Source organism: Microchirus variegatus (assembly GCF_963457635.1).
Source record: "Microchirus variegatus genome assembly, chromosome: 12".
Taxonomy (NCBI): domain Eukaryota; kingdom Metazoa; phylum Chordata; class Actinopteri; order Pleuronectiformes; family Soleidae; genus Microchirus; species Microchirus variegatus.
Window position 1 is genome coordinate 23,656,956 of NC_139813.1, and position 13,192 is coordinate 23,670,147.

The window sequence follows — 13,192 nt, forward strand, 5'->3', positions numbered from 1 at the left end:
TGAATGGCTGCAGCCCTACACTGACGACTGTGAACATGCAATTTGACCAAATGTGTTCATTATAGTTGTCGTGATTATTTTATCACCATTCCCCCGAAAATCCTTCTCTTCCTCCTCCACACACACACACACACACACAGTTTTACTCTGTTAATCTCTGAGATTATGCAAGTGTTCGGCCACTGTAAGAAGAAGAAGAAGAAGAGCGACCGGGAAATACATGAGAATATGAAATAAATAGAAACTTAATGACCTCTGAAAAGCAGGTTATTCTCTCTGTTGTTTTCTCCCCCTGGTGGTTGTGGAGAGTAAAGGACATGTAAACATGCTAAAAGCTATTGAATGAGTGTTATTTGCACACACAGATTAGTGATAGTGAGTGGATTAGTATTATTAGGGTGAAAAAGAAGCTATGATAATAATATCATAATATTGTGACTTTCTTCTCTTAATATTTCCACTATGGAATATAATCCTCATACACTTCAATGTTGTTTTCTTCAGGACATAAACTAACGACACACACACACACAGATGAAGCAGCAGGTGCTTATGAACTTTGACCTGTCATGGGATTACACCAGGGATTCTCAGATTACGGGGCCATAAAGGAAGTGGAGATGCCGGGGATTGAACCCGGGGCCTCATACATGCAAAGCATGCGCTCTACCACTGAGCTACATCCCCATACAGAATATACTCAGTGTTCAAATACACAGGCTGTGGCTCAGTGGTAGAGCCGGTTGTTTGGCAGGTTCAATCCCCAGCACTGAAGTCTAAAATACTTGAGTAAAGGCAGGGCCGGCCCAAGCCTCCATGGGGCCCTAAGCAAAATTAGATTTTGGGAGCCCTCTGTTACTGCCAATGATAATGATTTTTGATCATTCACACACCTACTATACTAAAGCTATTCTACTTATTCTACTCTGTCACGAATACGAATACACTTGTAAAACTTTAAATCCAAACTTTTATTTATTTATTTATTTTTTTAGTTAATTGCTCTTGGGGGCCCTCTAGTGGTCACGGGGCCCTAAGCAGTGGCTTCGTTCGCTTATGCCTTGGGCCGGCCCTGAGTGAAGGTACAAATGTCTTACCAGGAAATGACTTTGGTAGACGTTTAAGTCACTTTTTAATAATGTTACTTAAGTAAAAGTCTTAAAGTACATGACATTTACTGTACTGAAGTATCAAAAGTACAGTTACTTTACCATTTACATCGTCCTCAGTGAGGCTGGAGTAACATCTTCTCCAACATCTTCTTCCCTGAGAAAGAGACCATGTGCTGCTTCTTCACTGAAAAAATAAAGAAAACACACGTATACATCACTGTATATGTTGAACCAGAGGACATGTGGTGGCAGCCATTTTGGCTCTAATACAAGGAGATAAAAGAGTTTGTTGGAGATGAAGATCATTCACAGTTCACAGTCCTCATCCTCCTCCTCATCATCATCAGCTCAGACTGCTTCTCTGTGTGGTTCTCAAACTGTGTGGCAGGCCCCCCTGTGGCCACATGAAGCAACTACAAGAGGGAATGGATAATGAGTAGTCACTATCAGTTTTATTTCCTATATAAATTATAAATTAACATATTAGGAATTTGCTTTGGTGTTTTAGTGAAGAACAAATACAGATAAAGTAAATAAAGCGAAACAATTGCACATGCAGATCAAGGATGATCAAGGATGCTTTAATTGTTCATTTAACCTACCTATACCCTAGAATGTGTTTAATTAAAATAATCTGTGAAATTATCAATAAAAACATACTAAAATACAAGCAAGCGCATTAAAAAAAAGGTTAGCAGCATAAAATTGTGCGAGTACAGCAGTAAAGTGGAAGTCAGGTCAGCAATGGACATAAGTCACATCTTACTGGTTTTAAGAATTCTAAACTTTATGATATACGTCATCATCAACTTTCCCCGACTCGTGAAGAGCAAACGTGCGAAAAAGACAAAAAAAAGTTTGATTTACACAAACACACACTGATTAATCATGTCACACACGTGTCAGACTCAGACTGTGAGACAGGCAGTCGAGACTGTCACACGCGTACAGTAACCCCCCACTCTCTGACACATACGTGTGGTCTCACACACACACACACACACACACACACACACACAGTGCTCAGCAGTTGTATCACTGCCACATCATCATCATCATCTTCCTCGTCCTGGAGCTCGTCGCTGACGTGTGTTTCAGTTTGATGGAGAGAGACCGTCACACACACACACACACACACACACACACACACACACACACACACACACACACACACACACACACACACACACACACACACACACACACACACACACACACACAGGGAGGGAGACCAGTGTGTGTGTGTGTGTGTGTGTCGTATTATATGTAAATTCCTGTGAGTTTAACACGAGTCCCCCCTCACACACACACCCCACAGAGAGAGAGAATGAAGCAGAAATAGCAGTGAAAGCACTGAAACAGTGAAGTGTCCTCACTCTGGAGGACACTTCACTGGGAAAATGTGGAAAAGTTGGGCCTCATATTCCAGCCTGACTGTCGCTGAGTGATGAACACATGAAAAGTCTCTCCGGAAATCTGTGTGTGTGTGTGTGAGAGTGTGTGAGGCCACAAATTGTGAGACGTGAAAAGTAGAAGTGTGAAAGTGCTGAACGCTGCTCTTCACGTGTCAGACGTTTGACAGACGCAGTAATAAATGTCGTAAACATCCACTCGATCGTTCGGATTAAGAACGCAACGACAAATATCTGCAGGAGAATGTGTTCATGACTACGGGAGAGCGTGAGGGACATATGTAAGAATAACTCTTTTTGAAAGACAGTTTAAAAAAACAACAGAAAACAGCATGAATTCTTAGATTAAAGTCACAATTCTGAGAAAAAATTCAAAAGTCTCATTTAGAATTCTGCTATTAATCTCACAATTCTGACTTTTGTCCTCAGAACTCTAACTTAAATCTCACAATTCTAACTTGAATCTCCCAATTCTGGGATTAATGTCAGAATTAGGAGGTTAATCTCAGAATTCTGACATGAACCTCAGAATTCTGACTTTTTCCAAAGAACTCAAACTTTTCTTTGATCCCAGAATTCTGACTTTTTCTTTAATCCCAGAATTCTGATTTTTTTCATTAATCCCAGAATTCTGACTTTTTCTTTAATCCCATAATTCTGATTTTTTTCATTAATCCCAGAATTATGACTTTTTCTTTAATCCCAGAATCATGACTTTTTCCTCAGAATTCTGACTTTAATCCCAGAAGGTTGACCAACATTTTTCCAAATTGTATGACTAAACGAACAATCGACAGATTAATCAATTATGTAAATAAACATCAGTTGTAGCTCTAGTTAGGATTTCAAGAGAGTAATGCAATTTTGTTTTTTTAATTGAATTCTTGAGGCCAGCATTGAAAAAAAATACATATATTGTGTAAATATCAAAATAAAAGCACAATAGCAGGATTATGGAAGCTAATTAAACAAACAACATAAAAAGTTAAATTGTTTTGGTGTTTTTTTTTTCCATCTAATTTTGTGAATTAAATAATAAAGGCCTTGAAATAATACAAAATAATGTGAGGTAATGGATTCTAATCCTAATCCAGTCACTGTGTACTCTGCAGGAGCCTCCTCAGCTCTGAAGCCTCAGCCTCCATCTCCTCCTCTGACCTCCACCTGGAGGGAACATCCTCAGACTCCTGGTCGTGTTTCTGCAGTTCATCATAGACGCTGTCGTTCCGGTCAAAGTCTCCCTTCTTCCGGGGCAGCACGTGTACGTGCACGTGCTTCACGGTCTGCCCGGCCTCCGGACCGTCCTGCACGGCGATGGTCAGCGACGTAGCGCTGAAGTGCTTCTCCACCAGGTTCGCCACGACCTGAGCGGTGCTGAACAGATCGGCCACTTCCTCCGGCCGCAGGTCGCGAAAACGCTCCACCGGCCTCAGCGGGCACACCAGCACATGTCCGGGCACCACGGGCTTCCGGTTGACCAGCGCGAAGGTCAGTTCCGTCTGCAGGAACACGGCGGACGCCTTGATCAGATGCTGTCCGAACCGCAGGGTCGACATAGCAACTCACCGACGACGAACTCAGCTTCTCTGTGAACGCACACAGACGTGTGGACGTACGTACGTAAACGTCGCGTGAAGCACCGGAAGCAGCGTCGCCGCCATGTTGGTCCGGTCAAGAATCCCATAGAACTGAACGAGGGAACTCGCTTGGTGTGGTGTTTCCTGTAATAATTAAAGAATGTATCTGCCTGCTTATTAAAATAATAAGTAAGTGAATACAAATACAAAAATAACGGATATTAATAATTTGATAGATGTAAAAATTTTGGGGAGTTTATTAAAGAAATAATAAATAAAACACTGCCCCGTTTTCTTTTATTTTATCGAGTTCTTGTTTTGCCCGGACAAATATGACGGTGATATTACGCCCAGCGGAGGTGGGACAGCCTTCATCCTATCGCTAAGTTCCCTGTTCCTCTAATAAGTTCAATCTTATCTACTAATATTCTTTTCTACATATAAAACGAAGTGAGAAGCGTGGAGTCCCATTTTTTTTCCCCCACCGAGACTAGGAACAAATTACGCGTTTTTTGTATGCAGGCGCTTGTTGTTCAGGCATTATCTTTGGGCAGCTAACGGTGGGCGGCTCCTTGAAGAGAGCGGGATTTGTAGTCCGGTAGCGCTGCAGTGTGTGGCCCAGCGTCTGACAGTCAGGGAGGCAGTGTCGACAAAGGCAAAACACAAGCACGGGTGAGTTTTAACTCTGGTGACGCGTTGGGATTAAAAATGTCAAATGAAAAGACTTGACAGAATATGCGCACCGACACGTTTCATTACAAACACGGCGATATGTTTTTAAACTAAATGGAAACTTTTTAGCTAACGACTAGCTAGCTTACGTGTAGCTTCTAGTCTTATTATTGTCCATTCTTGTCTAATAATGTGTTATTTGATTGGTTTAAACGCGTGTTAATGAGTTAAACACGTAGCCGAATATAAGACACGTTTGACCCACGTTTGAGAGCCGCTCTGTGCACTTCTGTTCCTCCAGGTTATGGAAGTAGGTGAAGGGTCACAGCCGGGTGCAAAGGGGGTTGTGCTGGGTGACCGTCAATGAAAATGATATGTCAACTTCTGTCACAATAATAAATCTCAATGTTCCACTCAACCTGGGGATTATTTACATTAAATACAAATAACTTATCATGTATGTTACTGTCACGCTAACTGCACTGTCATAAACACACATACCCTTGACTTATTTATATTTATAATCTGTATACTTAACTAGTGTACTCACTTAATTTGTTTTACACAGGTATTAATCATCATTATATAGTTAAAAACATGGATATATGTGTATTTAAACGTGTGTGTAGTAATGTTTTTAATGTACATTTAATATCCTAAACGTTCTATAAGAGGTAGATGGATTAATTGGGCAGATATTTGTCAGTTTTTATCTAATAATTGGCCAATTATTATGCTTTTTTGATTTCTGAAACTTTTTAAATGCAATTTTTTTCATCCAAAAATGTTTTAATCACCAGAAATTGTTGACTTGCCGTTACAAATATTGGAATATGTGGCCAAAAAAGTTGAATTAATCCAATAGTCTGTATTCCTATAATCCTCTGTAGAACATAATGTCTGCCATGATGCTGAACTCGATGCGGAGCTGCTCTGTTGGCCCTTCATGGGCGTTACGGTTTGGTGAGTGTGCAACTATTTATTCAAAACAAATGTGTAGATCGATCTAAAATACAGTCATTTGTTGTGTTGATTCAGGCTGTGTCTCTATATAGTTATTTTATATAGAAACTTTGGTGAGGAATATTTGTTTCTGTGTGTCTCAGGGGCGCGAGGTCTCGGATCGACAGCTCAACTTCAGGCTCAGGGTAAGTCAATATTTACACTTAATTAAAAACACCATATAGTTAAAAACATGACCTGATTATGTTGTTGTATCATCTATGTATTTGTTTACTATCTTCCCTAAATAAATGGTGAAATTTTAGTGATGTTAAATTCCGTCTGTGTTGTTTTTTCTGCTTCTCTCAGTTCAGACAAAGAGCAAGAAGACACTGGCTCGAGCTGGTGTGAAGAACATCGTGCTGGTGGAGGGAGTTCGAACCCCTTTCCTCTTGTCTGGAACCACGTATGTCTCTGCTTTGTAGTTAAGTCATAGGTTTGTAGTTTCTTTAACAAGCGAATGAACGTTTGTTTGCGCTCACGATAATGTTGTCTTTTACAGATACGCCGACCTAATGCCACATGACCTGGCGAGAGCATCTCTGCAGTAAGTCTGTTTTTTTGTAAATTCACCACAACATCTTTAATTTACCTTAAGGGGCTTGATAGTGTATATAATGTAGACTCTTAAAAGCCTTGTTACAGGGGAAAAAGTGGACAAGGAAATGAGGAGGAAATTTCGACTACATGACCAGATTAACATGAGATCTCTTTCGCCACTTTATTAGGAACACTTGTTTAAGTGCCTATTAATGCAAATATCTCATCAGCCAATCACACAGCAGCAACTGAACACACTTAGATATGTTGACATGGCGAGGAAGACTTGCCAAAGTTAAGAAAAAGTGAAAATATCCAGAGGTCAAAGGTTTGTTCTGTGTCCCTGTGATTCAAATTGTATATTTGGGTTTCTTCTAGGGGTTTGCTGAACAAGACGGGCATTTCCAAAGACGCCGTAGACTACATCATCTATGGAACTGTCATCCAGGAGGTTAAAACCAGCAATATAGCAAGAGAGGTACTCACACACTCACAGATTCACACACATCTACACCACAGAATGAGTGAAACTCCACGTACCTTGCGCTGTTTTTAAGTCTTGGTCCATTTTGCTGTAACTTCAGGCAGCTCTGGGTGCAGGCTTCTCAGACAAGATCCCAGCTCACACCGTCACCATGGCGTGCATCTCCTCCAACCAGGCAATGACCTCAGGTAAGTCACTTCCTGCTCTGTTCTTCTCTGGTTTGTTTACAGTGGCTGTAAGAGGTCTTAAAATCATCAATGTCTCTCCTTCTGCGCAGCTGTTGGTCTGATTGCTTCAGGCCAGTGTGACACGGTCGTGGCAGGCGGGGTGGAGTTCATGTCTGACGTTCCGATCCGTCACAGCCGTAAGATGAGGAAGGCCATGCTGTCCCTCAACAAAGCAAAGAGCCTCGGACAGAAACTCAGTTTGATCGGCAGCATCCGACTTGCTCACCTCTCCCCAGAGGTACGTACAGGACATCCATGGAACTTTCCCAAACCCTTTCTTTGGTGTTAAGTACTGCGTTTGTTCTTGTGTGTGTGTGTAGCTTCCAGCCGTAGCCGAGTTCTCCACAGCCGAGACCATGGGTCACAGCGCCGATCGTCTCGCTGCTGCGTTCGGGGTCTCCAGACTGGAGCAGGACGAGTTCGCTCTGCGGTCGCACACGCTGGCTAAAAAGGCCCAGGACGAAGGTCTGCTGCAGGACGTCATCGCCTTTAAAGTGCCAGGTAAACACAGCTCCAGCCTTTTAAACTGAAACACAACATTAGACAATAAAAGTGTGTTCCGTAAAGCAAGAACCTTCCCTGAAGTTCATATAAAAACCAAATTGTTCTAATTTTAAAGCTTTTTACACCAACACATAAACATACATATGGGTAAAATATTCAATATTTGCCAATAAACTCTCTTCAATGTTTTTACACTGGACCATAAATGCATTTATCACAATCTTCCTGATGTTTAAAGGTAAGTAAATATTCAAAAATAGTAATTGAAATAGTTTTTCATTGTGTTTTGTTAGAAAAAGTTGGTCTGATTTATCTACTTTAAAAAAAAACTTATAATGTTTACTGTGGATTTAATAAAATAAACAGTCACATTCTTTAGGAATCAACTATTAATATCACTTGTTTAAGGATAAATGTGCAAGTTTAAACACAAACAGGTGGATTTTTGACTTCGAAACTTTGAAAAGATTTTGATTAAAAGATTGCGTTACCTGGCGACCGCGTTCATCGTCGTCTCTTCCAGGACGTGACATCGTGTCCAAGGACAACGGCATCCGTCCGTCCTCCATGGCACAAATGAGCAAACTAAAGGCTGCCTTCGTTAAACCTCACGGCACAGTCACCGCCGCCAACTCCTCCTTCCTGGTAAACACACACACACAAAACACACACTTTTACAGACATGTTCTGTGTTATTATGTAACAGTAAACTCATGTTGTGTGTCCTCAGACTGACGGTGCCTCGGCTGTGCTCGTCATGTCTGAAGAGAAGGCTTTGGCGATGGGTTACAAGCCTAAAGCTTACCTCAGGTATCTGCAACAGCCTCACTTTCCTCACTCATGCCAATTTCAGATGATTCACTCGTCGTAATTTCATGTTTTCTCGTCCTGGCAGAGACTTTGTCTACGTGTCTCAGGACCCCAAAGATCAGCTGCTTTTGGGGTGAGTCTCTGTATTTGAATTTTATTGACTCTCAGGGAGAACATTTAGCTGATTACTTTTCGACCTCTGACCCTTGTGTTGCTGTAACAAGTACATTTCCCCGGTGTTTAATCTAATCTAATCTAAATCTTAATTCCGTCTGTTTTCTGCTCTCTTTCAGGCCGGCGTACGGCACACCCAAAGTCCTGGAGAGGGCTGGCTTGTCCATGAGCGACATCGACGTCTTTGAGTTTCACGAGGCCTTCGCCGTAAGTTATTATAACGTTTTATCAACTTATTTCAAGACTCATTTACCTGTAAATTTCATACCTCACACTCGCACTGTAATAGTCAGTGTATTGTCTATGATAGCATGTGTTAAAATATGATATACTATATATATTTCTGTGTCTCACAGGGTCAGATCCTGTCAAATCTCAAGGCCATGGACTCGGATTGGTTCGCCCAGACGTACATGGGGAGGAAATCAAAGGTAAACTGCTGCTTTTAATCCAAACGGATTTACATGAGTACATCTGGACGTTTGCAGGCTTTAAGCTTTAAATATGTCGTTATTTGAACAAATGCAATAGTTAGGGGGTAAATAAATGTGTTTGAAATGCAGTGCTTTTGTATGTGATTGAGTTTGGGTCTTTTTTACTTGATCAGATCTGTCTCCCCTGATCTAATCTTACATTTATATACTGTATAAATTGGCTAAAACGATGATGTGTGTAATTTTGTTGTTTTCAAATGATCTACTAAACCGATCACGTGTAATAAATGTTTTAATAAAATTAAATAACCCCTAATCTTAAAATAAGCAAATAAATTAGTAAGTAGAACAGTGTTATTTCTACTAATCATAATATAAAGGAATAATCAAAGTCAATAACTGTTTATTTTTTTTAGATTTATAGTCTTAATCCAATCTAAAGTACATTCGTTTGTCATCATGAGTGGAGAACTCCTCTTGGAACAATGAACATTGTGTTTTCCGTGTATTAAAATGTAGTTTTATATACTATATTAGTCTATTAGTAGTAGAATCTTGAGTCCTGACCATGTGTGTGTGTGTCCCCTGTGTAGGTGGGGACTCCTCCCATGGAGAAGTTCAACCTGTGGGGAGGCTCTCTGTCCTTGGGTCACCCGTTCGGTGCCACGGGCTGCAGGCTGGTCACCACGGTGGCTCATCGGCTGCAGAAGGAGGGAGGACAGTACGGTCTGGTGGCGGCCTGTGCTGCTGGAGGACAGGTAAACAAACCCAGAGTCATAAAATAGTAAAAAAAAAAACACAACGTTTGCACTGAAAGCATTATAAATAATTGACAAAATCTCCTGTTGTTGTTGTTTTCCAGGGTCACGCCATGGTGATTGAGGCCTACCCACAGTAAAGCATTTAAAGAAGCGCCTGTGAACCTCATGTTCATGGTTACACACTCACATACACACTAACATCTAGACAACAGTGTACATACATTACTCGCACCACTTTGCCTTGATCTGAGTCAGACACAGAACATGCGTGTGTGTGTGAACTGAAGCTTGTGTAAATTAAAAATTAAACCCTCGGCTTAGCAGACGTTAAATTATAGCAGGAAGTTTTGATTTTGTGGACTTCACGGAGCATATGTGCCGAATGTAACATAGCAAAAGTTTAATGAATAAAGCACTCGAGAGGAGCCACAGTGGGAATGTTTATATACGCTGTTTTATGTTTTTCGTACAAACTGTGGGAATTAAAACGATGTGATAACCACACTAGCACTGGAGTCTCTGGTTTGTTTTGTTTTTTTGTGTTTCTTTTCTTTCACCGCATATATTTTTGACTTATCAAAGCAGGATATGAACAGTTTTTAGTGAGAAATTTTACTAAACATGAAGTAAAAAAAGTGTTTGAGAGTGAAAGACCCTAAAACAGGAGCAGCTAAATGGAAGACTCCATTCATTTATGTGATTTTCCTGCTGTGAAAATGGACAAATACAGGGTTAATTTGCCAATTTAAATCTGTATTTTTGGATTCTCAGTTTGTGTGCTTATATATAAAATAGAAATATATATCCATAACAATATATTAAGCAAAAAAAGGGGAGAATTTCACTGGATTCAACTAAAATGTGGATATTTTCTGGTTTATAGTCTTTATGATTCGTCTCAAGGCAAAATAAGCCATTAAAAGACACTAAAATTATCATTTATAGGCAACTTTTCCTAAAGTAAACGTGGCATAAAGGTCATGTTTAAGCCAATTTCCAGTTTTTTTGAAGGTACTTAAATTGAGACAGCCAATGAGTAACATTGTATATTGTGTTTAAAATAGTACTGACGTGTACATAAACCCAGTAAATTACCTTAATGTTATGAAAGTGAGTGTTCCCTCAGGAACCCCACGACAGAAAATGACTAAAATTAAAGATTTAGGGCCTTTAACTCACTCTCATCATTCAAAAACAGCAGGTTTTTGTGAGTTACTTAAGGAAAATCAAGTTAATAATATAAATATATATATTATAGTAAATTTATCAGTGGACAAAGTCTAACTTTCAGTGAGTATTTTTTTTAATTGTCTACATTTCCGTGCAGACAAAAGGCCTTGATGTACAGACGACGACTGATGTTGATGGACGATGTTTTATTCAGCAGGGACTGAAATCAGTGCAGCGAAGAAGATCAATGTATAGAAAGCTTTGTGCGGCAGACAACAACAACAGTCAACTTACAGATGTGTGTGTGTGTGTGTGTGTGTGTGTGTGTGTGTGTGTGTGTGTGTGTGTGTGTGTGTGTGTGTGTGTGTGTGTGTGTGTGTGTGTGTGTGTGTGTGTGTGTGTGTGTGTGTGTGTGTGTGTGTGTGTGTGTGTGTGTGTGTGTGTGTGTGTGTGTGGAGGGGCTGGGGGGGAGTCTGCTTGTCTTAAAGTGATTTAAAAAAATTTGCATAACCAAAATTTAAATATATGACTTCTTTTTTTTTGCATTAGCACCAGGATGTGTCAGCAGTCGACTGGCTTTTTAGTTTAGCTTTGCTGTTAATTGATGGTGAATGATGCAGTCTGACTGTGACAAGACGACTGATGCTAATGAGGACGTAAAGAGGGATGTTTGGGCTTCCTGGTGGTTTTTTATTAAAACAACATGAATATTTAAAATTAGGAACATGACTGGCAGATGACTTAAAAGTTCAGGTGGCGGCAGCACTGCCTTCCTGATATCTGTGTGTGTGTGTGTGTGTGTGTGTGTGGGGGGGGGGTTTCATTTCAGAATAAATCCAAACTTACGCAGAGGCGTTAAGTGTCTAATTGACAGTGGATGCATGTGGAGGAAAATTTATATCCACACTTTCTCTGCTCATCGGGGAATCTGACACACACACTGACACACACACACACACACAGGTTTGAGCAGCTATTCTACTGAGGACAGGACCAGGTGATGGACTACCGGTCCTCAGAAGGTCAGCATTTATGCTAGAAGAGGTGACAAATACAAGTAAAGGTGTGCACACACACACACACACTGGTTTGTTCAGCTATTCTTCTTGGGACACTACTGACTTTCTGTCATTTGTACAAACCTTAACCATTATCAATTAAAGCTTAACCCTTATCTTGAATTAGGACCAGGTTTTTGTCCACATGGATTGACGACCATTCATTTGGACAGCCTAAACCAAGTGTTATCCCTAACCTTTACCATAACCCAGTAATGCCTAACCCTAAAACTTAGCCCTAGAGTGAACCAGTTCCCCAGAAATGTGTTTCTGCCTCATTAGGACCAGGTTTTTTGTCCCCATAAGGGGACTACTATACAAGATATTCTTGTATAGTATTCTTAGTGAGGATCGTCAGGGACATAATGCAATTTCATAGCCCCTTATCCTAACCTTGGTCATCCCAACTAAATGCCCTTACCCTTAAGCTAAATATAATTCTAACCCTAACCCAAGCCTTAACCCTTTAAACATGTCCCCACTTTCCCCAAATGTCCTCAGTTCGTTGGTTTTTTCCTCTGGTCCCCACAAAGATAAACATACAAGTGCACACACACACGTTTGCACAATTCTTCTTCTTAGGACACTGCATTGATGTCCAATTGTTTGGACAGCCTAAATAAAGCGTTATCCCTTACCTTAACCTTAACCATAACCTGGTAATGCCTAACCTAACCCTAAAACTTAGCCCTAAAGTTGACTAGTTTATTAGGACCAGGTTTTGGTCCCCATTAGGACTACCAAAGAGGCACAACCCACACATACTTTTATAATGAGATAATGGGACATAATGCATTTTCATAGCCCCCTATCTTAACCTTAATCATCCCAACAAAATGCCTAGCCTTGAACTTAGATAAACCTAACCCTAAAACCAAGTCTCAACCCTGAAAAAGCCCTTTAAAGTTGTGAGGATTAACCAAAATGGCCTCAGTTCGTAGGTTTTTTTCCTCTGGTCCTCACTAAGATATACATACAAGTACACACACACACACACACACGCAAAGGTTTGCACAGCTATTCTTCTGCATTGACATCCAATTATTTGGACAGTTAATGCCTAACCCTAAAACTTAACCCCAAAGGTAGCCAGTTCCCCAGAAATTAGTTTCTGCCTCATTAGGACCAGGTTTTGGTCCCCATCTGGACTACTGGTCCAGAACCACATGTACTTATAATGCATTCTTAGTGAGGATCGTCAGGGACGTAAACCTTATCTTAACCTTAACCATGCCAATAAACCTAAAATAAACCC

General features: G+C 40.5%; 2 protein-coding genes across 2 annotated transcripts; one reads left to right on the forward strand and one right to left on the reverse strand.

Annotated features, from left to right (window-relative positions):
- Nucleotides 1–3,517: 3,517 nt before the first annotated feature.
- fhit (fragile histidine triad diadenosine triphosphatase) lies at nucleotides 3,518–4,100 on the reverse strand. Its single transcript, XM_083898329.1, has one exon. The coding sequence runs from the start codon at nucleotides 4,078–4,080 to the stop codon at nucleotides 3,619–3,621; it is 462 nt and encodes a 153-aa protein (XP_083754455.1). The 5' UTR covers nucleotides 4,081–4,100; the 3' UTR covers nucleotides 3,518–3,618.
- Nucleotides 4,101–4,697: 597 nt separating this feature from the next.
- hadhb (hydroxyacyl-CoA dehydrogenase trifunctional multienzyme complex subunit beta) lies at nucleotides 4,698–10,206 on the forward strand. Its single transcript, XM_083899042.1, has 16 exons — nucleotides 4,698–4,773; nucleotides 5,664–5,736; nucleotides 5,880–5,921; nucleotides 6,085–6,181; nucleotides 6,278–6,322; nucleotides 6,694–6,793; nucleotides 6,900–6,987; nucleotides 7,077–7,264; nucleotides 7,347–7,527; nucleotides 8,054–8,175; nucleotides 8,261–8,340; nucleotides 8,426–8,473; nucleotides 8,634–8,721; nucleotides 8,871–8,945; nucleotides 9,542–9,706; nucleotides 9,811–10,206. Exons 2-16 carry the CDS (start codon nucleotides 5,670–5,672, stop codon nucleotides 9,844–9,846), a joined length of 1,422 nt encoding a protein of 473 aa, XP_083755168.1. The 5' UTR covers nucleotides 4,698–4,773; nucleotides 5,664–5,669; the 3' UTR covers nucleotides 9,847–10,206.
- The last annotated feature ends 2,986 nt before the right edge of the window (nucleotides 10,207–13,192 follow it).